The 26,309-nt window shown below is 38.4% G+C and overlaps 1 protein-coding gene across 1 annotated transcript; it reads right to left on the bottom strand.

Moving 5' to 3' along the window:
* Positions 1-596: 596 nt before the first annotated feature.
* ube3d (ubiquitin protein ligase E3D) lies at positions 597-26,303 on the bottom strand. Its single transcript, XM_024268432.2, has 10 exons — positions 25,562-26,303; positions 23,049-23,257; positions 22,570-22,660; positions 18,846-19,068; positions 18,434-18,506; positions 18,284-18,359; positions 14,659-14,767; positions 11,465-11,622; positions 7,885-8,023; positions 597-1,628 (listed from the first exon to the last, which is right to left on the bottom strand). Exons 1-10 carry the CDS (start codon positions 25,654-25,656, stop codon positions 1,608-1,610), a joined length of 1,194 nt encoding a protein of 397 aa, XP_024124200.1. The 5' UTR covers positions 25,657-26,303; the 3' UTR covers positions 597-1,607.
* Positions 26,304-26,309: the final 6 nt, after the last annotated feature.

Raw genomic sequence — 26,309 nt, 5'->3', positions numbered from 1 at the left:
AGGGTCTTTCAAGTAACCAGGAATGAGCAAAAGACCAGCGAGTGTTGCTTTTATGTTTCTAAAACCTGAGCAACATTTAAAGTTGAGTGTAAAAACAACAAAAAAGTCTTTTCTTTAGTCTGTCTTTACTTTAGACAGTAGACAAACACAAATACCTTCAGAATTATGTACAAGAGGAGCTGGAGTAAAATTGCTTCTCCTAAAGCTACAAAACTTTTTTGTATACCAGATTTTTCTTCCATTTACAAGACACTGGCTTTCACTTCTAATCTTAAAGATACTTATGCTGAAGTTTTTGTCCAACAAGACTAAATTACTAACAATGAAAAAGTAAAGAACCAACATTGGTGTTAAAGCAGTATAATATGGCTTATTACATTTTCCAATACTCTTTATAGATTTTTTGCAACTTGAGCAGTACAGGTGTGCAGGATCTATTATTAAGCAACTCAAGCAGATATAGTAGCTCATGGAGAAAAAGAAAGAAGTGCAAAAATCAGAAAGAAAAAAAAAGGTGAAGGACATGTATCAGATTCAATAAAGGCTATTAAAGAAGGTTTATTCAAAAAGCAAACCACAAAGACAGTGTTTTAAGATAAAAAAGGGTTTTATTTGACCTTGGTTCAGTCTTTTTAAGAACACCAAAAAAAAAAAAAAGGATAAAAACAACTCTGCACCTGAGCAAGTTTAGCTGCTAATCAGACATGTGCAGAGTCCAGACCTGACAACTACTGTAGCGTTTGACAAGCTAGAAAAAAAAGAAAACAAAGGAGGCCCTTCACTGTCCAGCAGCTCAAATTATAACGAGCAAGAATTGGAAGCATTTCGTCTTTTCAGCTCCCAAATGCTTACAGAGGCAGTCACCAATGCAGCTGATGTAAGACAGAGGCAAACATGCTGCAGAGCCCACATGCTGGAAACGCGCTGCTGGCACCAGCCTTGAAAATGAGCATGTATTTTTAGAAATAACTCCGCTTTGACTTTATTGTAAAATATTGTACAGTAATCTGGTTTAAAAAAACTTTCAATGTGATAAAGAGCGCCATCTTTTAGGAAAACATAAAGCAGACAAATGAATTGAACTGAAGCAGATGAATTGTGTCCCACAGAGACATTAGCCTTTTTTCCAGAAGATAAATTATACTAATTACTAGAAGAATGTAAAAATTTTGAAAAAATAATATGCAAAAAAAAAAAAGAAAAACCTGCTTAATTTCAGTATTTGACTGTGTGGGTTTATCCTTAAGTCATCATCCTACATTAACATGAAAGGGCAACTAGAAACCAAGTTAAACAAGCTAAACTAGACCGAGCATGTTTCCCGTGTCTTTCTGTGCAAAAAGCTTCACTACAGAGGAATTCTGAGCTTCTACACAGACACTTACAGCGGCAGAGAAGTTCCTGTACGAGGATTTGCTAAACAAATCCAGATAGTGGAGGCTGTACTGTAATGAAAAAAACAAACAAAATCTAAGTAAATATTAAGCGGTCTTTCTGTCCTTTTGACACTTTTTATGCTTAATGTTGTTTTAATCAGAGCAAAAGTCCACGGATTCATTCTGTGAAAGACAGCTGCATGGAGTCGTGACTGGCTTTGTCCTCGGACATCACAGTCTCAGGTACGCCACCTGTAAAGAAAAACCAGTCAGCAGTTATTTCAGCTGTTTCAAAGAGGTGTCAAAATGCTTTTTTTCTTTCCTTTTAGTTCTCAACAGTGTGGTAAGCCAGAAACCAACAGATTTCCCAGATTTATTGGCTTTTAAAACAGCAAAAAAAAAAAAAAAACTTTATGTGGCAATGATAAAATCAACTTAAAAGAAACACGTGTTCACATCAACAAAACCCAGAAAGGAGAAACCGGCTTGGCCTGGTTTCCTCCATCTCTCCAGCTCCATCTGCTTCTCCTGGGCGTTTGCCTGCTGCAGACAATGCCTGCACTCCACTGAGGGCTCTATGCGGGGTTGATGGATGGGGGCATTTGCCTCATTCAAGGCCCTGTCATCTCCGTCCTCGTGCCAGTGTCTGCTCGCCGCTTAAGCACATCAACTGTAATTCATACAAATGATAAGAAATGGCAACTGGAGGTGAGCTCGTGTTAACGCAGCTCGGACTCCAGGAGAGAAAAGACGAGGCCAGATGAGGAGAGGGGGGCACTGAGGCTGGACGGCAGAGCAGCAGGCTGGTAATTAAAGGGAGGGATTTACAAAGAGCTGATCAGAAATGGATCTCTGTTTATTAAGGCTTTTGACAGTCAATTGATTGGACATTGATGAACACGGCCACCTGAAGGTCAAATTTTCTTATGGCCCGCACAAATAATTACTGATGCTAAACCATCAGCATAACTAATGATAGATTAGTCCCAGGCACCCATACAGGGGTCGACCCGTATAGGTCTTTAGGTTGTCCAGGCCCATGGAGGGTCATAGAGAGGATCAGCTGCATCCTAATGGTGCCTTCACACCGAACGCGGCACAGGCATCGAGTTTCAGTGTTAAGTCAAAGAAAAGATGCAGTAAGACGGTGAGCGCGTCAACCAATCAGGGTCTTAGCTTTGGGCACGTGACGTTTTCAGTGACTAGATCAGGGGTCTGCGGCTCCAGATCCACATGTGTCTCTTTTATCTCTCCATGGTGGCTCCTTGACCAAACATAGAATAAGTCATGGAGACTGCTGATCCAGACATGTCGACCGTCAGAGTCAGCAGCTCCTCCTAACCAAAACTACCTAAAGAAAACCAATAAACAAAACCCACAAACTAAGACTACCAAGATCCAACCCCAAACTAAAATAACAAAACCCAGCAGTGTAAGACTGCTGAGGACAAAGGGGGGAAAAAGAACAAAACAAATAAATAAAAGAAAAATAAAATAGCATTTTTTTTTAAAGTAAGGATTACTTAAATAGCATTTATTTAACTTAGATTAGTTTAATGTATATTGATGTCTAAGGAGCACATAGATGATTAACTATGTAGGTTTTTACATCCCTGTTGACCTGAAGACGTCTTGTTTCCTCAACTCTACTTCCAGAATGAACAGATTTTTTATTCAAAACTTTGGTAAAAAGTTTGATCTTTTATGAATTAAACCCACATTTTATCATATGCTGCACAATATTGGTTACTATTTTCCCAGAGCTGCACAGAGCAGCTTCTATTTTGAAAAGAAGCTATTTGATCAACGTTATAGAGATGCTAAGTTCTTTTTGTATTTTTGCTTTTGTTCGTGCCAAAAAAAGAAATAATTCATATTTATTATTAAAAAAGAAGAAGGTCATGAATGCAAATCCAAATTTCTTAAAGGCTAAAGTAAGACTATGTGGCTTATTCTTGGTTTTGATAAGTAGAAAACGAGCCCGAATGGTTCTTTTACTGTTAAAGGTCGCTGACCCCTGGACTAGATCGAAAGGTAGAAACAGAGACTCAATGTGACGACGCGATGAGAGGATTTTCTTCTTGAAGATTCATCTGAACTCTGCACAGCACGGGAATTTTTTTCTTTTTCAAAACTAATTCAGAATCTGATGGAACTTTTTTTTCAATTTTTGCACAACAGATTAATGTTTTTTTCCATTTTAATTGATATTAGAGCTAGAATTTCTTCTTCTTTTTATAGGCATCGTTTTTATTGTTTAGATTCCTTTGGATGATTATTCACCCACCGTGTGCATATGTCCAGATTTACAAAGTTTTAAAAACTCATATATTAAATGGTGCAAAGGAATTTTCTATGGTTTTATGTGTAAATTGTAGAGACTCCAATACCATAGGCCCCTTCCTCACCTAAAGCGATTCCCAGCACACTCCCAATCAGAAGAAAACTGGTTTAACATATCTCATACTTCGGCACATTACCCAGATTCTGATGAGTCCTTTTACCAAAAGAGCCATTGAAATCATCAACATCAGTTTAGCTGCAAAAATATGGTGCTTGTGTTAATCAGACATGTCATGACAAGTGTCAAATGGCGCCAAGCACTGAGGCACGCCTGCTGCGTCTGCATCCTCACTCTGCATGAGGACTCTTCGAGTTGGGAAAAGTGCACAGCATGTTTCTGTTTAAAACGTTTGAATATGCAGGAGAATAAAAACTGTTGTTGCACAAAACAAAATGCTGCTCATCAGTATTGCAACTGTAATATCATCAGGGGTTGGAGTGTCATGGTATCCCGCAGAAAGCATTTGGGCATTACATTTGCAGATATCTTTGTATTTCTACCAGTGTTTCTGAATAAGTTATGCCAAGAGCAAAAATATAACATCTTAAATATTAATATTTGGTACCAGTGTTTCAATACTTAATGCTAATCAACAGAGTCACATAACATTTGAACTTTTTATGAATGCTAAGCATCAACATCACTTATCGATTACTCTGGAAGCCACATGCATGTTTATTGCGTTTAAATTCTGACAATGACGGACAGTTTTATTTTGTTGATTTAAATAAAAGCTATTTTAGATCTTGGAATAAATTATTTTACATTTCTTTTTTTAATATTGAATATCATTAAACCCTACACTATTGTGTAAAAATATTCACTTTGCGAACACAATTAGAGAGTTCTGAATAAATATAGTTTTTAACGCTGGGCGCCAAAGCTATTATCACAACCCTTCAGAGTTGGCATTCAGCATGCAGAATATTTCCTCCAGTGTGGAAAACAGAACGTGTTAAAAAACAAAAGAGAGTCCCTGCAGTGAAGCCGCTACGAGGAACAAAATGAAAGCAGCTCATCCACCATCACAGAAATGAAAACCTCCCGTTTTACTTTGACTGCCTTTAATGGATATTACATCCACAACTACTGAGCAGAGAAATTTTTAATTATAGGAAGATGGAAAAATGAAAATAGGTTTAATGAAGTGGAGGCGACGAGAAGACATTTAATTGAGTTCAGATGAAACCATTAGTTTGATTAAAAACAGTTTATTGACTACTTTTATTTTATTTTTATATCCTTGCATAAGGAAGTGTTTGCAAAGTTTTTGTTTCTGTGTTTAAATGAGGAGTCAAAACGTTAGAACCACCAGCTCATAAAATGCTTCCCTCTTTGACAACAAGGAATCTGTGCATTTGGTTTATTCATGAACCAAAAAAAGCAATAAAATACAATGAATTTATGTTTTCATATGAATGTTATGAACATTGTGACAGCATGGGCGGCATGTATTCTGCTTTTTTAGTACCGAAACTTTTCTTTGATCAAACAAAACCTCTTCAAGTGTCATTTTTAATTAAATAAGATGTTAATTTCTGTTCTTTCTGGTTCAGATGTGTCTGCAAAATTAAACAAACACTTATTTTGTTTGCTAGTGCAGACCCAGCAGCTTGTCTGTTTTTTTTTTGGTTTCTTCATTAGATACTCTGGGTTTAAAGCCTCACATCCAGATCCTTCATGCTCTAGAACAGTTCATGTGCGGTTCATTAAACGATTGAGCTGGCCCAACAAACTGGAATAAAATATATTTCTAATCCTTGTTAATGTTCTATATTCCTTGTAATTCTAGTATCTTCCCCGTCTATGGAACGTAACAAATACACTGACCTTCGTTTAGGTGCAGAAAGCTATTCCACATTCATGTGATTTTGGTAGATTTTGATTTTTTTCTGACACTTATGTGTGTTTTCTGAGTCGGACAGTCATTTTTCACATTATTCCAACGCCGCATGAATGCAGCATTTCTCCCAGTTTTTGTTTTTCCTTAATCCCCATCAACCCACTGGTGTAATTGGCTCTAAAATATTTTTTAAAAGTCTCAAATTTGAAATAAAAATTCTGAAATGTTCTGTTTTTAAATACACATTTTCAGTAAATTAAAGCATGCTTTCATCCAGATCGAGGGGGACCTGCATGGTGGCAGAAAAAATGGCTGAAAATCCTGAGCCGGAAGGAACGTCCAAGACTGCACCCCCCCGCTGCACATTTTGGTTGTAAAATTTGGGTAAAAAAAAAGACTACTATTACTCAGGACCCTAACAGAAAGGTTTTTTGCATTTTAAACTTTGAAGCTTTACCACACTAAGATGGGCTTGAGCCTAACCCAGATACCACCTCTGGAAACGAGGAGGAGATGAATGGGGTGAAGGAGGGTGGGAGGTGGAAATGTTCTGTTGTTTCAGGGGACAAAAGCTCCTTGTGAGCGGGATATGATTTACACTCCATTACTCTAGCAGCTGCAGAGGTGGAGGGGGGGCAGTCGAGACATTCCACCTGGCAGCATAATGATGGGGTTTTGACGCACACTTTGATCTGCTCAGAAGGACCCACACAAAAGCAAACGCAGACACACACCTTGACCTGGAATGCGGTCTGCAGGTAATGACAGAACAGTGGTGGGTTTGGGTTTAAATAAGAAAAGGCGTCTCGGGCTGGGGACAGGTACAAACACACTTCTTTTAAATTGCTGGCATTATTTATGCTTGTCAGGCATTTTTATTAGGTAAGGATGGAGCAATTGTGTCACTTTATTCATGAAACACAGGCTCTAGATGGGAACTGAAAATGCAGAAAAAACAAACAAATCCTCTTTCAAAAAGTCCTCTGTTAGTCTCAAATTAATCTCAATCTGTTCTCAATTTAGTTATCATTTATTAAAAAGTGATAAAAACATAAAGCGACCTTGTGAATGAATTATCCACTAGAGAACCCCAAATGTGACTAAATAGACAACAAAATAAAAAAATGAATACACAGTAAATTAAATGTGAATATATATGTTGAGTAGAAGTAAAATTGAAGTTAATGTCATCAGAAATGGTGCTGCAAATTTGGTTGTTGCTGAAGAGTTAACGTATCTTTACACATTGGTCCAAGAATTCCATCTATACTCTTTAGTGTAAAAACGGCTCAATCGTATCATTTTTTGGAACGGCTCCTCTGGCAGCGATGAGATAAACGGTTGTGCGGCTCAGCATGGCGATGACTAACACTGAGGGAAAAGCTGAGGAGGATCTGCGAGGAGAGACACGTCCTCGTGGCTTTAAGGGAAACAGACGCGTGTCGGATTTGACTGGGAGGAATGGAAATGTCTGATTAAAAAAAGAAATAAACCTCTTCTGGAACGAGAAACATTTAATTTTGCAAACTGACAAGCAGGAAGTTTCCTTCAAACTCTCAAAAAAGCTTTTGGATCATCTGGTCCATCTCAAATTTCTCTCAATTGGGTTTCCACTCGTTAAAAAGTGATAAAAATATGAAGTAACCTTGAAAATGAGTTGTCCCACTAAAAATCTCACTAATTAGAAGAAACCATGTGTCGACTCTTTCTTAAGGTCAATTGCTGCTTCTAGAGCAAACCATTTCTGCACAACACATTCAAACTACAACATGACAGAGTTGTGGGTAAGCTCCAAAGGTTTCTGCATCGCGTGAAGAGCTCTAACAGTCGCGGGGTTGCGTGGCGAGCTTCAGCTCCCTGTGTCGAGCATTCAAAGATGGGCGGGGCTTTTATACTGGAGCCAGAGCATGATGACATGACGTGGCCATCATTTTAGGAATCGAACAAGTTTATTTTAAATTTTCATACATTTGGCAATGGCCAACAAACGGCACTTTTAAAGCCCCATTTGTAGAAGTCAACTGCCAAGAAAAAGTTGATTTAGTGTTTGGTTACCCTTTGATAGACCACGGGAACGCTTTTACAATAGTTTAGAGATGGTTGGAGAGGGTCTGTAAAAGAACCTAGAGAAAATAATTGTTGTCCATAGATTTGAAATTACTAATTTCATTGTTTATGCACTATTTCTATTGTTTTCTATACAAGAAGCATGGATAAAGTCATACATTTTATTAGTCTCCCTTGATCTTAATTACATAATAAGCAGAGAAAGGAGGGACTATGAACCCTCTCATCAGTTGAGGACTCCGTAAACATCTCACCTGGTAAGACCTCATGGAGCGCATGGATGAAGGAAGCTCCGAGTGGCTGTGATTGATCACCCGCTGCAGCTCCTCACACACCTTCAGCGGCAGCACCAGGGGGTGTGCTATGACACTCGTCTCCCAATGAGAAACAACCCTGAAAGCAAAAACACGGCTACCCTGATCAATTGCATTTGAGACAACATTGGAGAGACCCGCCAAACACTGGAGGGAATCTTTAACCATTTGTCTTCAGGCAACTTTGTTTAAATAGTCAGTAAAACAGAGCAAATGTGGGTTGATCCAAAAAGAAGGAACACATCTGTGTGCAAACAAGCAATGCAACAAGAAGGGGCTTAAAGGAGGAAGAGGGAAGGGGAGCAGAAAGATGGATGCTCTGTCAGTGAGCGATGTTGATCTATTTGTTTGGTTGACATTTAGCCATCTGTGAGCTTCAATTTTGAAATGCTTAGAGTCTTGGCAAGGAAAATATCTTCTAAGCCACTTTAGATTAGAGGAAAGGTTGAGCTGAGGAAAATGTAGCTGCAATTTCCACACTAAGAACAATTCTTTATGAGTGGAAATAAATGCATCCTTTTCCCTGGACTCAATTTCCACCTCAGACTGGTCCGCCAGCACCTACAACTTTCACTCAACCCTAATCAAGTCGGGGCTATTAGTGACGGGAATAATCCACTCAGGCCCCGGCTCGCCGCTTCTCTGGCCAGTTATTGGCAGTTTAAACAACACATACTTCAACTTTCCTCCGCAATCATCTGTGACTGACTGTATCCAGAATAAGACAGCCGTCAGCCTTGGACTCCAGCTCCACAGGCTGAACATTTCATTTAAATTGTCAGAGATGAGTGATGAAAGTTGCATGGAGTTTTTTTTTTCTTGTGGGGAGGAGATGGAGAGGTCGGCTAAATCAGCAAAAACTGCTTCTTAAGGAAGGCAAGATGTTGAAGATCCACCAGGCCTAAAATTAGATTCTGATTTTGACCAGAAGTTTGGATATGTAGATGATTTTGTACAAAAAAATAAATAAAACAGAGACTGGAGAACATGACTGTTGTCATTAATGGGGCTGCAGATCATGACGTCAGACTTCTGAAACATACATGGTTTGACCAATCACAAAACTCAAATGTAATACCTCGATTCAACCTGTGGGGAGCAGCAAGCGGACTGTTTTAGGCTATATTGTCAAGAATTAAACACCTTTATTTTAATTTGTCAAACATTTGGCAATGACAGCATTTTTAAAGCCCCATTTATAAAAGTCAACAGCCAAAAAAAAGTTGATTTATGGCTTGGTGACCCTTTAAGGTCTGGACTTTGCTTATCCAGCTAAGACAGTAATGTCTTATGCTGGATGTTAACAATTTCTAGTATATTTTTTCATAACATTTTATAATGTTTTGACTTCAAACTATGTTGCAGAATTTTGGTCTCATCAATTAAAGTGATCCCATATAATTATACTGCCACCACAGCCAACAAAGGCAATAATATTAGTAGTAGAGTGGGAGAGACTCCTGGTGGATCGTCTGTGCTCCTGTTCTTGGCCGTGGAACACGCCTCTGGCTTGTTTTGGCTGTGGACCTCGCCCCCACCTGTCCCCCAGTCCTATCTGCCTTAACTCTATTTGAATACGTAGTTGTAGAGTTAGATAAGCTAATTCTTCTTTAATCCCCTGTCAGTCCTGTGTGAGGATCTCTCCTTCATGTGGACATCCCTAACGTTTCTTCTTTTTTTCCTGGAATCAGTTTTTTAGGAGTTTTTTCTCACCGAGGATAAGCCGAAAGTGAACTACTTTTAATTTGGACAATTTAACCCTTTAAATCTGCTCCAAGGTCTCCTTTTACTTTTCTAGAATTTGAATTTTAGATTTCCACATGTGTTTAGCTTGGCAGCCTACTCTTGCCATGTGAGGCCGGACATTGTCGTGCATTAGGAGGAAACCAGGACCTACTGCACCAGCGTAGGGTCTGACAATGGGTTCAAGGATTTCATCTGGATACCTTATGGCAGTCAGAGCACCATTTCCTAGGCAGTAGAGGTCTGTGCGTCCCTCCATGGATATGCCTCCCCAGACCATCACTGACCCACCACCAAACCTGTCATGTTGAACCACGTTGCAGGCAGCATAACGTTCTCCTTGTCTTCTCCAGACTCTTTCACGTCTATCACAGGTGCTCAGGGTGAACCTGCTCTCGTCTGTGAAAAGTACAGGGCGCCAGTGGTGGACTTGCCAATTCTGGTGTTCTTGAGCAAATGCCAGTGGAGCTCCACGGTGCTGGGCAGTGAGCACAGGGCCCACTACAGGACGTGGGGCCCTCAGGCCACCTTCATGAAGTCTGTTCCTGATTGTTTGGGTAGAGACATTCACACCAGTGGCCCTCTGGAGGTCATTCTGTAGGGCACGAGCAGTGCTCAGCCTGTTCCTCCTTGCACAAAGGAGCAGGTATGGGTCCTGCTGAGGGGTTGAGGACCTTCTACAGCCCTGTCCAGCTCTCCCAGAATAACCACCAGTCTCCTGAAATCTCCTCCATGTTCTGGAGATTGTGCTGGGAGACACATTAAACCTTCTTGCTGCAGCACGTGTGGATGTGCCATCCTGGAGAAGTTGGACAACCTGTGCAACTTCTGTAGGATTAAGGAATCTCCTCATACTGCCAGTAGAGATAATTATCAAGCCAAAATCAGCACGAGTGGAAAACCAGCCAAAAAAGATCAAGAGGGAGAAACTTGAAATGACCTCCACATGTAACACCAGTCCTGTTTTGAGGGTTTTCTAATTGTTGCCACTGAAGTGCTCCTGTTGTTAATTCTATGAACACCAATACAGCTGAAATTGATTAACGAGGCTCTCAGCTGCTTAACCAACCAGAAAATTATCAGACAGGTTTAATTCAATTCATGCCAAGTCCAATAAAAAAGTGTTCCTTTAATTTTCGTGAGCAGTGTACATTTTTACAGTATGCAGAAACCTGTTGAAATGTAGAACATGAACTTTAACTCCAACAGCTTTCCTAACAAAGCAGCTCTAACTCAATGAGACAGAATGGATCAAAACCAAACAAGGAAAACTTACCGCCAGTTAAACTAAAGCAGTATGAGCGCTGATTTAGAGAGAGATTCCAGGTCTTTTAGGTTAGATGACGATCATTAGAATAACTTTTCTATAGTAGGAAATCCTTCCTCTAAAACAGGAGAACAATGGTGATTAAAAAGACCGTTGTTTGGTCTCCAGTCATTCTGTCAGTCAGCTGGTGGGCTCAGTGAAAAAGGAGGAAACAATCGACTTCTGAGTTCTGTCTTTATGCCTGCTGGCTGCATGACTGAGGTGGAAGAGGGGAGGATGGGTGATGAAGGGGGAGACTTTAATTCAGTTGATAATAGGGCTGGATGGTTTTGGAGTGGAGCTCTGCTTTACCAAACATGGAGAACAGCAAATAAATGTGCTCATCTGGAATGGCATCAAAGTACCTGGCAGCATTTGAAACAAAGAGTTCAATTTGCCAAAACAGTTTCTACCATTCACAGAACAGTGAAGGATAACAGATTGAAGGACACAAAAAAAATGAACTCTCACTCTCTTTGTGGGGCGTCTGCATCTGAGCAGGTGATGTAGAGGAGTTTCAGGGCTCTGGCGGCTCTGAGCGGTGAACTGTGAACCGCGGAGCTGCTGTCATTCCCGACGCACTTCTCTGGGACGGCGGCGATGATGGAGTCGCTGTTCAGCAACCAGAGCTGCAGGGCGAGCAGAGATCACTGAACACACAATCATTCCAGGAGGACATCTGGATTAAATGACAACCACATTTAGGTTACACTCAAAATCATTTTGCTGTCATGTTATAAAAGTTTCTCGTGCTGTTTTGAGACAAGACCTTATAGCACTCACTTTTCAAATATATTTGTGTTGTGAAGTCTACTCTGTTCTGATGCAATTTCACACAAGATTAATTTTATTGTAGCTTTCATATTTCCCTTGTAGGGGAGTTTTATTGTCTTGCTTTAGCTGGAAGCTCAATTTTAAAACTGTTAAAAGTTAGTATATTTCCAGATCCTGTCAGGATTAAGAAAACTTCTGAGAAAAAGCATGTTTTATTTGAATTATAATGATATTAAGATACAAGGCAACAAACAAAATAAACACAATGAGGGTAAATAATAATTTTGTGTGCATCTTTATCAGGAAAAGGTCCATCTGTGAAGCCTGAGTTTAGCTCAAGGATGAAGCTGAAATGTGACAAATGGGTAAAACTTTATAAAAACAGCTTTATTCACACATTATTAATGTGTTTATTTATACATTTATCAGCACAATAAGCCGAATAAGATTTATTAACACACTTAGTAAGACTCATTAACATCTAAAGTGAGAACAATGTCTACAAGGGCCATAATAATAATAAACTGCTAACAAGAATAACAAATTATCTTTGTCAACTATATATCAAGTATTTTGCAGCACCTCATCTAAAGTATTATGGAGACTGCAACTATGAAATAACGCTAAAAAAAAAAGAATCCAGGAAATCACATGGTTTGATTTTGAAATAATGTATTTATACAATGGTGCAAAAAATAAGTATTTATCTCCTAGAAACATGAATGAATTCTATCCATCACAGACCTGTTAATTCTTCTTTAAGAGGCTCTTCTATCCTCTACTTGTTACCTGTATTAATGTCACCTGTTTGAACTGGTTATCTGTTTAAAAGACACCTATCCACACCCTTAAACAGTCTGACCACAACCTCTCCACCAAGACCAAAGAGCTGTCAAAGGACGCCAGGGACAAGATTGAACACCTGAATAAGACTGAAGTGAACCAATCTCCAATAAACATGCAGCTTGATGAGAAGAGATCAACTGTTGGAGTAATTATTATAAAATGGAAGAAATAGAAGATCACTGACAATCTCCCTCCACCTGGAGATCACTTAATCTGGAGAACAGTGAGGAAACATCCCAGAACTACATGGAGGAACTGATCCATGACCTAAAGAGAGCTGGGTCATCAAGGTTACTGTAGTAACACACATCATCATTATGGATTCAAGTCCTGCAGAGCTCGGAAAGTCCCCCAGCTTAAATTAGGACATGTCCAAACCCATCAACCAGATGGTTCTCCAGAGGTTACCTGAATGATCCAGAGGATTGGAAGAATGTCATGTGGTCAAATGAGACCAAAATATGATACACTTTAGTGTAAATGCTGCACATCATGTTTGGAGAAGGCTAAGTTACACCTCAAAAACACCATACCCACTGTAAAGCACGGGGTGGAAACATCATGTTTTGAGGATGCATTTCTGCAAAGAGACCAGGACGACTGAACCATATTAACATAAGGATGAATTTAAACATGTTTTTTGGACAAAAAACTTTTTTGATCAGTGAGGTAATTGAGAAAGAAACTTAACATTGATACCAAACACACAAAGGAGTAGCGACTTAAGAAGCATTTTAATGTGTTCTAAAGTCTCTGGACCTAAAAACAACAGCGAATCTTTGGAGGGAGTTGAAAGTCTGCATTTTCCAGCCCCCCCCCCCAAATAATAATAATAATAAAAAGAAAAAATAATCACATCTCTTGAGAAGATCTGACCACACTTGACCCCATTCATTCCATCCTGTACAAGAATCAGTCGTCCTGGTCCCTTTGCTGAAAAACAGCCATAAAGCATGATGCTTCCACCCCCGTGCTTTACAGTAGGTTTGGTGTTCTTGGATGCTACTCAGGATTCTTTCTCCTCCTAACAGTAGAGTTCTTACCAAAAAGATCTATTTTGGTTTCATCTGACCATAGGACATTCTCCCAATTATTTTCTGGATCATCTAAATGCTCTTTAGTAAACATTAGACGGGCCTGCAGATGTACCGGCTTTAGCAGGGGGACACGTCTGGAACTGCAGAGTTTGTCGTGTGTTACTGATGGTAGTCTTAATTACTTTGGTCCCAACTCTCTGCAGGTCATTCACTAGGTCTCTCCGTGTGGTTCTGGGATTTTTGCTCACCATTCTTGTGATCATTTTGACCCGAAGGGGTTAGATCTTGAGTGGATCCCCAGATGGAGGGAGATCATCAGTGGCCTTGTAGGTCGTCCATTTCCTTTTAATTGCTCCCACACCAAGTCATTTACCTATTGTAGATTCAGTCTTCCCAGCCTGGTGCAGGTCAACAGTTTTATTTCTGGTGTCCTTGGACAGCTCTTTGGTCTTGGCTATAGTGGAGTTTGGAGTGCGACTGTTTGAGGTTGTGGACAGGTGTCTTTTATAGAGATAACAAGTTCAAACAGGTGTCATTAATACAGATAACAAGTAACAGGTTACAGGTCTGTGAGAGCCAGAAACCTTTCTTGTTTGCAGATAAAAAAATACGTATTTTCTACAATTATTTTAAAAAGAAATTATGTCAAAATCAGATAGTGATTTTCTGGATTTTTTTTTCCTCATTTTGTCTCTCACAGTTGGGTTATACTTATAAAGAAAATTGCAGGCCTCTCTCATCTTTTTAAGTGGGAAAACTTGCACAATTGGTGGTTGACTAAATACTTTTTTGCTTCAGTGTATTTGATGCATATTTTCAAATATTTACACCTAATTATGAGATAATAAATGGCTTCATCTCACTTCAGTAAAAGAAGAGATCTTTCTGATTATGGTTGTTTTAAATTTTATAAAAAGTAAAAACAAAATTAAGAGAGCAACTCTAAACAAAAGACACAAACAGCATGTCATCTTATCAGCTTATTTGAAATTCCTGAAAGGTACTTACGAGTAGAAAGGGATTCCCGTCAGGTGTTTGAACCGAGAAGTGGAAAGTACTGAGAGAGTTTGACAGCTTAAGCAGTCGGGCTGCTAATGTCTTTTCAAGGAAGTGAAACCTGCACCAAACAAGGATCAAGTTTAGTCATTTACATATAAGTCATGCTGGGGTCATGTCACCTATGAGCTTTGTTTCAAGGCATTTCACGTTCCCTAAATATTCCAAATGAAAGTTCATCTGTAAGACACAAGAGTCAAAAGTCTAACAACGTTTCTTCTGTTATATTTATACAATAAAACACGAGCTGATTAAAATGCATAACGACAAGCAACCAAACAGTCATGCTCTTCAAAGTTTGAAGACGTCTCAGTCTTTACCTCTAATGATTGCAAAACCTTAAATCTTGCATCTAAAAGTTTGGAAATCCATTAATACCAGAAAATTTACAACTTTCTTTGTTATTCTTTTAAAAACTGACAAACCTCTAAGCAAATTATACATCAGAGAATTTCAGAGAGCCATCCTTCCCCATAAGAGTGGACAAAGTTTATTTACCACACAACTGTTGTGTAATCTGCTTCTGAAATCTACCAACAACTATCTCTCCTCAATGTTTACCCCCCCACACCTCCACCACCACCACCACAGCCCCCGGGGCATCTGACTGGAGCACACAAATAAAGCTCCTTTGTAACGCCTCGTTAATCATCTCGTTGGGGCAAACCATTTAGCTAAAACAGAGGGGAATGGAATAGAGATGCCTCATTTAGTCTGACCTTTGGGAGATTTACAGGAATTTAACTCTATAAATTGTTGAGCGTCTTTGGTTGGGTCACCTGTAAGGTCACGTGTACAAACACTTTTAAAAATCTCATTCCAAGGTAATTACTTGGAAATGTCAGGTGGACTTTTTTTATGCGACCTTTAGTCTTTCAGTTCCAAAAAGTGGCTGCTGGCGGAGACCCGATAGCTCAGACAGACAGGTTTGAGTTTTTGTTCTTGAACATTAAGCTTGTGAGTCTAACTTTGTTGGACTTTTAACTTTACAGTGAGCTGTCACAGAGTAGTACCTGTGACAGCTCACTGTAAACTGTGTATGATATTTTTTAAGAGGTCATCCAAATGTTTCCAACAAGATTTTAAGTGGATGGAAACCTATAAAATAAAATTAAACGAAAAGTAAAGAAGTTTGGCTAATTGTATTTTAGTAACAATTCTGCTTGGCAATATGTTATGTGTTGGAAAGCCTGTTATTTCCTGTTTTTAATGGGCTACGTCTGTAAAAAACATACATGTGCATTTATGGGATGAGCAGTAAAAAAAAAAAAGTGCAACAAATTTCCTCAGAGTGGATCTTTCAGTTAACATTTTAGAGAAACCAAAGTGTTCAAAAATGTTCTCCTGTTTAATCAAGGCTGAACTAAAAGCACAAGTATTCTGCTGATAAAGAAAGAAATGTGAACCATTTGGTTAAATATTTAGCAAATAAAGTGCACATTTCCTCCCTCATTCAAAATGTGTCTGTAGGCTCTAAGCAGTCTCCAAGACCTCGTCCACAGAGGCCACAAATGGTGGAGATCTAGTTTGTAACATTACTGAGAATGAAGCAAAATGTTTGCAGTTGAGTGTCTTTCTCCTCACTGCAAACTCTTAACTCTACATCGTTAATAAAATTTTACTGGTGGTGTGATTTGACATGGAAGCTTTATATCAAAGTATATTATTAGAAGTGGTTTTTATTTCATTAAAACATGGCAATGACTGGCCATTTTTCTTTAGATTAGAGCTTCAAAAATACACATACAAACATAATAATAATTAGAAATAGAAAAACTGGGGATGTCCTAATCAGGTTCTTTTGAGAAATTTGATTTCAAGGATCTGCCGAAACAAAGTCCCAAGCTGTTACTTTTGTAAAACGTCAAAAGAAATGAAGACATGAAAAATAAACAGAATTGATCCTATTAACTTTCTTTTATCATTCAACTCTTAAACAGAACAATTCTGTGAATTAGCTTAAATAATCAGTAAAAATAAAACTAGAAAAATAGTTAATTATTAACTAGTAAAAACAGGTGGTATAATTATCCACGTGAGAAAGTTTGTTGACTGTAGCTTTAGTATCTGCAGAACTATTGAACATTTCTGATCATTACTAATTTAAGATTCCTAAAAAATAATGATGGCTTTCTTTTAAAATTGTCATTGTAGCATAAATATGATGAATATTCATGGCTGGCTAAACATTTCATACTGTCAGTTGTTGTTGAGACATTATTTTTTTATCACTTTTTCCCCAGAGCTTGCACCTTGTAGACCAGTCATTGGTAACTGTTTCCCATTCAATGTTTGCTAAAAACATATATTTTTTCTTTTAAAATGGCTTGTGTTATGACAAATCAATACAGCCCTCAAGCTTTTACACCATGTTTTCTCATCTTTTTTTATCGTCCTAGAGCAGGGGTCTGCAACCTCCAGCTCCAGATCCACATGTGTCTCTTTTATCTCTCCATTGTGGCTTCTTGGACAACATAAAATAAGTCATAGAGACTGCTGATCCAGACATGTCGACCGTCTCAGTCAGCAGCTCCCTCTAACCAAAACTACCTAAAGAAAACAAATAAACAAAGCCTGTAAACTAGGACTACCAAGATCCAACCCCAAACTAAAATAACAAAACCCAGCAGTGTAAGACTACTGAGGACAAAGAGGGGAAAAAGAACCAAAAAAGAAAAAAAAAAGAAAAGGAAATTAAAATATAATCTTTTTTTTAAAGTAAGGAATAATTAATTAGCATTTATTTAATTTAGATTAGTTAAATGTATAAATTGATGTCTGAGGTTCACATAGATGATAAACTATGTAGGTTTTTACATCCTGTTGACCTGAAGACGTCTTGTTTGATCAACTCTACCTCCAGAATGAACAGATTTGATATGAAAAGTAAAACTTTGGTAAAAAGTTTGAAGCACATATTATCTTCTGCTAAACAACATTGGTTACCAGCTGCTCAGAGCAGCACTGAGATAATCTTGTTTGGCACAGATCATCTTTTATTTTGGAAATACGTTTTTTGAGCTTCTGTCAAACGAAAAAAAAAAAAAAAAATCAAACTTTGAGAGATGCTAGTTTTTTTTTAATATACTTTTGCTTTTGTTTGTGCCTAAAAATAGACATAATTCATATTTTTTTAAAAAATAGGTCATGAATGCAAATCCAAATTTCTTAAATGCTAAAGTAAGACTATGCAGCTCCTTCTAGGTTTTGATCAGTAGAAAACAAGAACAAATGGCTCTTTTACCGTTAAAGTTTGCCAACCCCTGGTGTAGAGGCAACTACAGCCATGGGAATTGAATCCCAAACTCTGCAAGTGGACGGCTACTGCCGCACCTCCAACTTCCCAACATCTAAAATTTGTAAAAATTGTGTGCTGCTGATGGAATTCATTCCTGCAAGTCTTACCCAACTGTTAGACAGATGGACAGAACATGGAGAAATAAACAAAAACGTAATGGTTTTCGCTGCAATTTTACTGAGAAACAAAACTGACCAGCAAATAGTCTGAAAAGATTTACAGTTTAATGATGAATCTGTGTGTTTTGTGTTAAAAGCAGTAACCAGGATATAAACCTGCCTGCTCAGTGCAGCTGGTCTTGGATCCCCCACAGGGGGCTCCACCACCACCTGTGTGACGTACAGCTTCAGCGCTTCTAGAAGACACAGCAGAGATTTCTCTCAGGGACTGCTGAACAGCATCACTGAATGGAGCTGGTGGGGGGTGTACCTGGTGAAACAGCCTCTCCCAGGACTGATGAGCAGCTTGCACACGAGACAAATGTCACACGGCGACAAGGTTTCTGTGCAAAAAAACAATCCAGCATCAGAACTCAATCCTCTTTAAATGAAGTGATTTTAAAACCCAAATAGCTGCAGCACAAAGGAGGGACAGAAAATGGAATGCAGATGGTTTTCCTGCTCTTTGTTGGGCTTTTTACAATCCCGTTCATGCGCAGAATGATTAATGAAAGAGTGGAGGGATCAATCCTCATCTGTTGCTGGTGATGGACTTGAGTGGAGCTGCTGTTTGATTCCTGCACGTCTGTGTGGGTGACGATGCTACACAACACATTAAGAACTCCAGTGTTGGATTCTGGGAAAAAACCCACACTAGAATGAACATGTGCACCCCCCCTCACCTTTTGCTCCTGTCTGTCTGCCGTTCCAACAGGACTCACTTCCTCAGTCAGAGTCTGAGTACAGCTGCTGTCTCGGGCTAAAAGGACGAAGGTGTCGCCCAATAAACAATCGTCAGCTCGAGGCAAAAGCTTCTTGCTGGCAAACGGATCCGGATGGCAACACCAGTCGTCCACAATGGCGTTCCAGCTGCCGTTGGGGAGAGGAAGAACCCGCTTGAACACTCTGAAGGAGTAGAGAAAGAAGGAAAACACAATAACAGGCCTTCACTCGGTTACTGTCCAGGGATAGCGACTCACTAAATTAATTGGTTCTTGCAGCAGCGTGAGGTGTTAAAGCTCAGCAGGCACAGAGCTGTCTGAGGCCCAGATAAACACAGAAAAAACAAAACTACAACATAATAAAGTGCAGGCATAAAGGACACTCCTGGAAAAAAGCCCAAACAGTTTCTCATAGTGTTCTAAAATACATTTTTATACATTCAATCTTCAAAAGAACAGATTAAACATCATTGAATTCCAAAAAGAGGTAAATATGATTGTCTCGACTAGAGACAGTACAGAAAAAAACTATTCAAAGATTAGTGTTGATTCCGATAACCAAACACATTTAAACTTGTACGGAAACCAAAAGACCATGTTGTTTTTTAGAAATATGTGACTAATATTGACGTAGATTATCATTAAATTAATAAGCAGATCTCACTGAGATGTTTACTAATGACAAATAAAATCCTTTTTACCATAATTTAAAGCTTTAAACCCAACCAGAAGAAAACACCTGAATACGTTTCTCATTTATGTAAAAGTAATGGCTAAATTTCCTGTATAATTTAGAGCAGGGGTGTCAAACTCAGTCACACAAGGGGCCAAAACCCAAAACACACCTTAGGTCGCAGGCCGAACCGGATAAACATTTATTGAACACTTTAAAACTACATTTTTAAAACTTTAGATCATTGACTTTTTGACATATTTATGAACTAGATATATAGTATTACCTGTGATAATGCTATTGTGAATGCTGTAAGCTGAATTTAGCAGCTGCTGAATTGATAGCTAAAATTGCTAAGGCTAATAGCTGAAAACGCTGAAGCTGAAAGCCTGGTAAAATATTAGTTAAATGCCAAATTAGCCTAAAAAACAAACAAAAAAAAACTTAAGTTAGCCAAAAAAGCTAGCATTTAGCTGAAATATTAGCTAAACTCAAAAAATTTGCTTAAAACATAAAAAAGTCTGAATTAGCTAAACAGCTAGTGAGTAAATATTAGCTAAACTCCAAATCTGCGTAAAAAACGTAACACTAAAGCCTAAATAAGCATAACAGCTAGCATGTAGCTGAAAAATTAGCTAAACTCCAATATAGCCAAAAAAAATCTTAGTAAATCCCAAAATAATCCTAAAAGCTAGCAGAATGCCATTTTTAATAACTTTAAAACTGTAACTTTTGAACAGAATTATAAATATTAAAAAAGCAGCTATATTATTCTAGAATAAATCAACTTAAACCTTAAATAACTATCAATATTTTACTCTCCATAAAAATGTATTTTGTCAAAATGATACAAGATAAAAATAAGCACAAGTTAACACTGGTCTATTAATAACCATAAAATAAAATGATCTAGAGGGCCGGATACAATTACCCAGAGGGCCGGATCCGGCCCCTGGGCCTCGACTTTGACACATGTGATTTAGAGCGACTGTATTTCCACTTTCACAGGAGCATCAAAGTTAAAATCCTCTTCCAATCGTCTCTTGAGCTATTTTAAAAGCATCTCTGGTGATCTTTCAATTATGATTACTTTAGAAATACAATTGTAATCTTAATTTACTTTATACATGTCCTCCATTGTGAGAGAAATACCACAAGAAGATGTTAAAAACATTAAAAAAAAAATCATTAGAGTGGGTTTAAAAAAAAAAATCAGCACTGTGGTGATTTGAGACACACATGCAGTGTTAGTATTATGGTGTGGGCTGCTAAAGTTATTTGTCAAAAATCAAGGTTTATCTGGCTAAAATTGAGCAATCAATTAGGAAAATCAGACATCTTTTAAAGATCATCCAGACACGAATCCCATTGAGAATGATTACATGTACAAAGAAGGACTTGAAAGAAGGTCTAATTCTTCATCTCAAAGATCTGGAGAAGAATGTGATTCTTTTGTGACCTTTGCTTTGCAACTCGCAAATTTACTCCATGACAAAGGTTTTGTACATGGAGAACTTGTTGTGCAAAACATATGAAAAAAATTAGAAAGGCCACTAGGTGGCAATCATGGTACGGCATTACACCTTATTCCAGAAGAAGAAAATATGAGCAAAAAACAGTACTTTAGATCAGAAATGGTTACTTTAAAAAATCTTTCCTTAAAAGAGTTTAGAAAATTCATCCCTGTGAGTTTATAGAGATGCTCATTTAGTCAGCAATGTATGTTTAGGTCAACCGAGCGTTAGCATTAGCCGCCCTATGGGAGATTCCATTAAGCGTTAGCATCAAGCTAGCAGACTTTAGTTTTAAAAGTCTGCTAGTCTGAGTTAAATCAATCTCTATTTTTATGAATCCATTATTGATCTGTTAAGCTGAAATCGATTTAAATCGATTAAACAATTTTATCAACGCAGCCCGTGAAAAGGATCTGTAGATGTATTCCCCCATACAGTCTTAGAGGGCAACTGAACCCTAAATCAACTTTTTTTGCTCTATACATGGGGCTTTAAAAGCACTATCTGTTGGTCATTGTCAAATTTTTGATAAATTAAAATAAAACTGTTTAATTCCTGAAAATATAGGCAAAAACCATCTGTGTACTGCACCCTACAGGTTGAAATGAGGTATTACAGTTGAATTTTGTGATTGGTCAAACCATGTAAGTTTCAAAAGTCCCACATCATGATCTGCAGCTCCAGTAATGATAACAGTCCAGCTCCCAAGCCCCTCCCCTCTGACTGAAATTTTGGCTGTCAGCCTCCAACTTCCCTGTTTGGTAACCCTTTAAGATCAACCTTTTGAAGTCCAAAAACAATCAGAATTCAGCTTCCTGTTTCTACTATGAATTTCTATGTGCTCAGTTTTGGATCGAAATACTATAAACAACATGAGACCCAGTTAAAACTTTTTTATTTTATTTTTTTTAGAAAAACTAATTTTGTTTTCAAGAAATTTCCATTACAATTTAAAGCATATTTTTTTTTAAAAAGTAATAGGAACTATTTTGTTTGAACCTTTTTATTTGGTTTCCCGGCACCTTTAACTCTTGGTCAGATGTTAGTGTGCCTTTTCATGCTTAAAAAACTAATTATTACTTTTTCTGGAACTGCCTAAGCTAAAGTTTTGAAATATTTGCTTCAAAGAAGAATAAAAAAGTCTGCTCATTGGGTGACATTGGGTAGCTGCTGACAAGCACAGCCTGAGGGCAAGGGTCCCTGATATGCAGCCAGTGCAATTTTCAGCAAATCACATTGCAGGGTAGAAAAAGCTGCAGGGCAATAAGAACAATACCAAAGACCAATTCAGGCACCTATAGGTAAAAAAAAAAACATTTGTTTTAATGGTCAGTGCAGGCCTTATTGTTCAACAGCCTCTATAACTCCAACCTGTCAGAGGTAGGAGAGCGGACTCCACAGAGGACGAGTCTGTCCCCTTTCTGTGTGGGGTCACACTTGATAACACAAAGAAGAGCGTAAATAAAAAGCCGTCTCGACTGTCCCCACTGCTCCTTACCTGTCCTCCAGCAGCCGGGTCATGCAGCCCTGGCAGTAGAAGCAGTACGTCTGTTTTGCTCGGAGAGTCTCCGTCACACAGTCAGAAGCCTCTGTGAAGGGCCAAACAAAACAAATGAGCCAGGTGAGCTGAGGGGGAGCTCACCTTCAAATACGGAGCGGGAGAATCAATAAAACCTGGGGTGGCCAGGGTGACTCGTCTGTGCAACGGGTGATCAATCTAAATCTGATTGGACTGTCACGCCGTCCTTAGCCATAACTTGCTGTTACGATGGCAGAGACAAAAGCATTCCAGGTGAAGCCAAAAGATGAGCGTTTACAGACGCTGCTCAACAACTTCAGATGCCGTCTCTTCAGACCAATTAAAGGGAGTTCCAGCATGGTGGATAATGAGGCTGCTTATTGGTTTTTAATGATGCTCGGTGCAAAATAGGATCCATTCTTTGATGAGTGGATCCAATTAAATTTGAAGACATTTACCTTTATGGGAGCTCTGCTCAACAGTGATGCGGAGCCTGAAGTGCAGCTCCTCTTCACTGGATTCTCCAGGCGTTGGGATGCAGGACCCCTCCGTGAAGCTGACTCCTGCAGGTAGAGTCAGCTCCAGCTGCCCTCTGGGAGTCCTGACCACAAGGGAGGACGCCCCTCTGGTCACAAGCACATGGTCAGCAGATCCGGCCACCTCTTTACTGCAGAAGATGGAAGCACAGGAACAGATGAGACATTTCAAATACAAAACATGAGAAATAATGGACAAAATAAACCAGAATTTCATTGAAAGTGTTACACGGACCTCTCAGAAAAGTGTTTTTTATCAAGTCAAAAGCCTAAACGTGTAGGAATCTGAGCTCTTAACTAAAATTCAAGATAAATACATCCGAAAAAAATATACTTTTATTCAATATTAATTAATTAACAAAAAAAAGAAAAACAGTTTTCAGACTCCAGGGAAACAGAGCAGCGACCTGAGAAATGAATGAAATGATTTATTGATTTCTCCAGCTCTCATTACTGTCTGGCACTGCCGAAAAACCCCCAAGAATCTGTCAAATCAAAAGTTCTCCACTTTTTCCTGAACCTAAAAAACATGAAAAGAAAACATTTAAGAGTTTTGACTTGTAAAATAACTAATTTCCTCTAATCTTGATTGAGTGTCTGGACAAAATCTAGCGTGCATCTGTTGCAAGTTTAATAGGTTAAAACTTTCCCATAAAGCTCCTATAAAGCAATTCATTCCTAATCAGGAAATTCTATTCTCTTTTTTATTCGGGACTTTCACTAAAAAAAGTAAAGATAGTTTATCAATTATTGCTGTTACGTAAAATACAAAAGGCAGCATTTGTCTCCTGCCAAATGAAAATGGACGATTGTAACGGATTTGTAATTAGTCTCACGCACAGTGATTAATAAGACAGCCATGCTGGCAAATCCAAACCCTTTTGTTAAAATGTCAGGTACTCTGACAAGAAATATTGGGATTTTAGAAAATGTAGGACAAAACTGTGCCACAAAACACGTATTCACATTCATTTGTTTGTTTACAAAGATGGATGAACTCATAGAGAGCAAAGACGAATTTGGATGGACTTTAATGTGGTTTCTAGAGTCATGGACAGTGTAACTTTTTCCTAGAAGACCATGGGACTTCTCAACTGTAAAAAAAAGGGGGGGTGGGGTGCAAGTGGTAACAGGCTGAGCTCTGTGAAGGTCAGTGTTTTTTGAAAGTCTGTTTATTTTGCAGGATTTTATGCCTGGTTGACTCCATCTAGAGGCAGAACAGGTGTACTGCAACCAAACTTTTTGAGTTATTATAATAAAATAAAATAAAAAACAAGATAAAATTGTAACATTTTCACCAATTATTATTATTATTATTCCCAATATTCTTAGTTTAATTTATATCATGTCAGGAGTATATTTTTATTTTAGCAGACCAAATAAACAATGACATTTAACACCAAATGTCCTCTATTTTACAGATGTGAAGTAAGCTGGGCTTTAAAAGAATCAACTATTCAAAATCACTAAAAAACAAGATTCATTCATCATTTTTTTTCTTTTTTTTTAAAATCATCTTCAGGCATTACTTTTAGTTAGTTTTTAAGTGTAATTATAATTTCCTTAACAAGAGTTCCTCCTTTCTTTAGCAAAAATATGAGAAAACTTTTTTTTTCCAAAATGAAATTCATTTTGGGTGGAAAGTTGTAAAATAGATGGATCATTGATTGAAATGTGTTGAACAGTAAATCTAATTGTGAACTGAAATGGAGCAGAATCCACGTTTCATCAGTGACACCTCGCCGTAATGTGGAGGAAATAACAAAGCTCCAAGTTCAGCACAAAGATGCACAACTTCACCTCTCTCCATGAATGGAGAGGGTGGAAAATATCTTCTAATGAGAAAAATAAAAGCTTACTTACTAATTGTGCACAAATGCTGCATACGCACAGGGTGTGCAGGTGATACACAAGTGAGGCCTGGATGATCCACAAAAGATGCCCAAAAAAAACAGACTGATTGTCTGATTACTTCATGTCTAACTGCCAAGCTGCATGTAAGGGAAGTGTGAGGGGTGCACACCTTTCACGTGAACAGCACAAACAGACTCCCTGCTCAGTGGACACTGTTCGGGGGGTGTGAAACACTGAAATATCTGTATGACATGCCTGTCTTAACTACTTCGTTATGTGTTGTTTTCTCTACAACCCGACGCCTGCAGCATACCCATAGGAAAAAAATGTTCATAAACATTTTAACTCTATGGGCTTTACCGAGATGTTTCCCCATGTCCAGGTCCTATAGGTCCAGGTTTCCCCAACAGGTTTAGTTTGAAAGTTTGAACTTGATTCATTCACTGACTTCCACAAAAACAAGGTGTTCGTATTTTTAGACTCTCAGAGGATTTTAAGCAAACAGCCATAAAGCTGTTAGGTAACTTTCCTTATTGACAGCAAAAGTCGACTTTCATGGAACTTTAAGGCGCATTTTTTACCTGACAATAAGAAGTCCACTCAGAAGCCGCTTCCTCAGCTCCAAGAACACTCCAACTCCACGTGCGTTGCATGACGGGTGTTCCGTCATGTTCATCAGATCCTCGGGTTTGAGATCAACACAAAACAACGAGAATATCACCGGATATGTGAGTTATGATGGTATCATCAAATATTCTCAGGAAGGGACAGTAAATATACAGCTAGTAGTCGTAGGAACGCTAGTTTGCACAGAGCTTTGTTTAGTGGCTTTTCCTGGAGTGCCATTCAACATCCGTAAATGCCCTTCAAAATAAAAGACGGGTATTTTAAAAAAGTCAAGTTGTTTAAACAGTGCTTTTTAATTGACAAAGTATAACATTTATTACTTACCTAGGAAAACTAGCAAGCAAGCAAGCAAACAAACAAACAAACAAAAACAGTAGTTCATCAAAATTTGCATCTAATTGTAGACTGATGATAGAGAAAACCTTCCCTCATTGCCCATCATCTCTTTGTTTACACTCTATCCTGCCAGCTTACAGCACCTGACTCCCACCCCCAACCTAACATTATTGATGCAAGAAAAATTGTGAGCAAAATTGAAGGTATCCAACCGAACAGTTTAGATCCAGGTACCAGCTTAGACAAGAAAGATTAAATTGTCAATTGATCTGTTTCTCTCCTATGGATATATCAGAATCGGAGATTGTGGACTGCCAGTTGCAACTTTTGTGTCATAACAACAATCTTTCTCAAACATTTTTTTTG

Source organism: Oryzias melastigma, linkage group LG16 (genome assembly GCF_002922805.2).
Source record: "Oryzias melastigma strain HK-1 linkage group LG16, ASM292280v2, whole genome shotgun sequence".
Taxonomy (NCBI): domain Eukaryota; kingdom Metazoa; phylum Chordata; class Actinopteri; order Beloniformes; family Adrianichthyidae; genus Oryzias; species Oryzias melastigma.
This window is presented reverse-complemented; position numbering and strand designations above follow the sequence as displayed.

Bases quoted from the DNA above. Each gene is read 5' to 3' on its own strand.
- ube3d (XM_024268432.2), bottom strand. From the start codon at position 25,656: ATGAACATGACGGAACACCCGTCATGCAACGCACGTGGAGTTGGAGTG. The intron at 19,069-22,569 runs GTAAGGAGCAGT...CTACTCCTTCAG, and splicing joins ACCCGGCTGCTGGAGGACAG to AGTGTTCAAGCGGGTTCTTC. The intron at 14,768-18,283 runs GCAGGTTTATAT...TGTTTGGTGCAG, and splicing joins AGACCAGCTGCACTGAGCAG to GTTTCACTTCCTTGAAAAGA.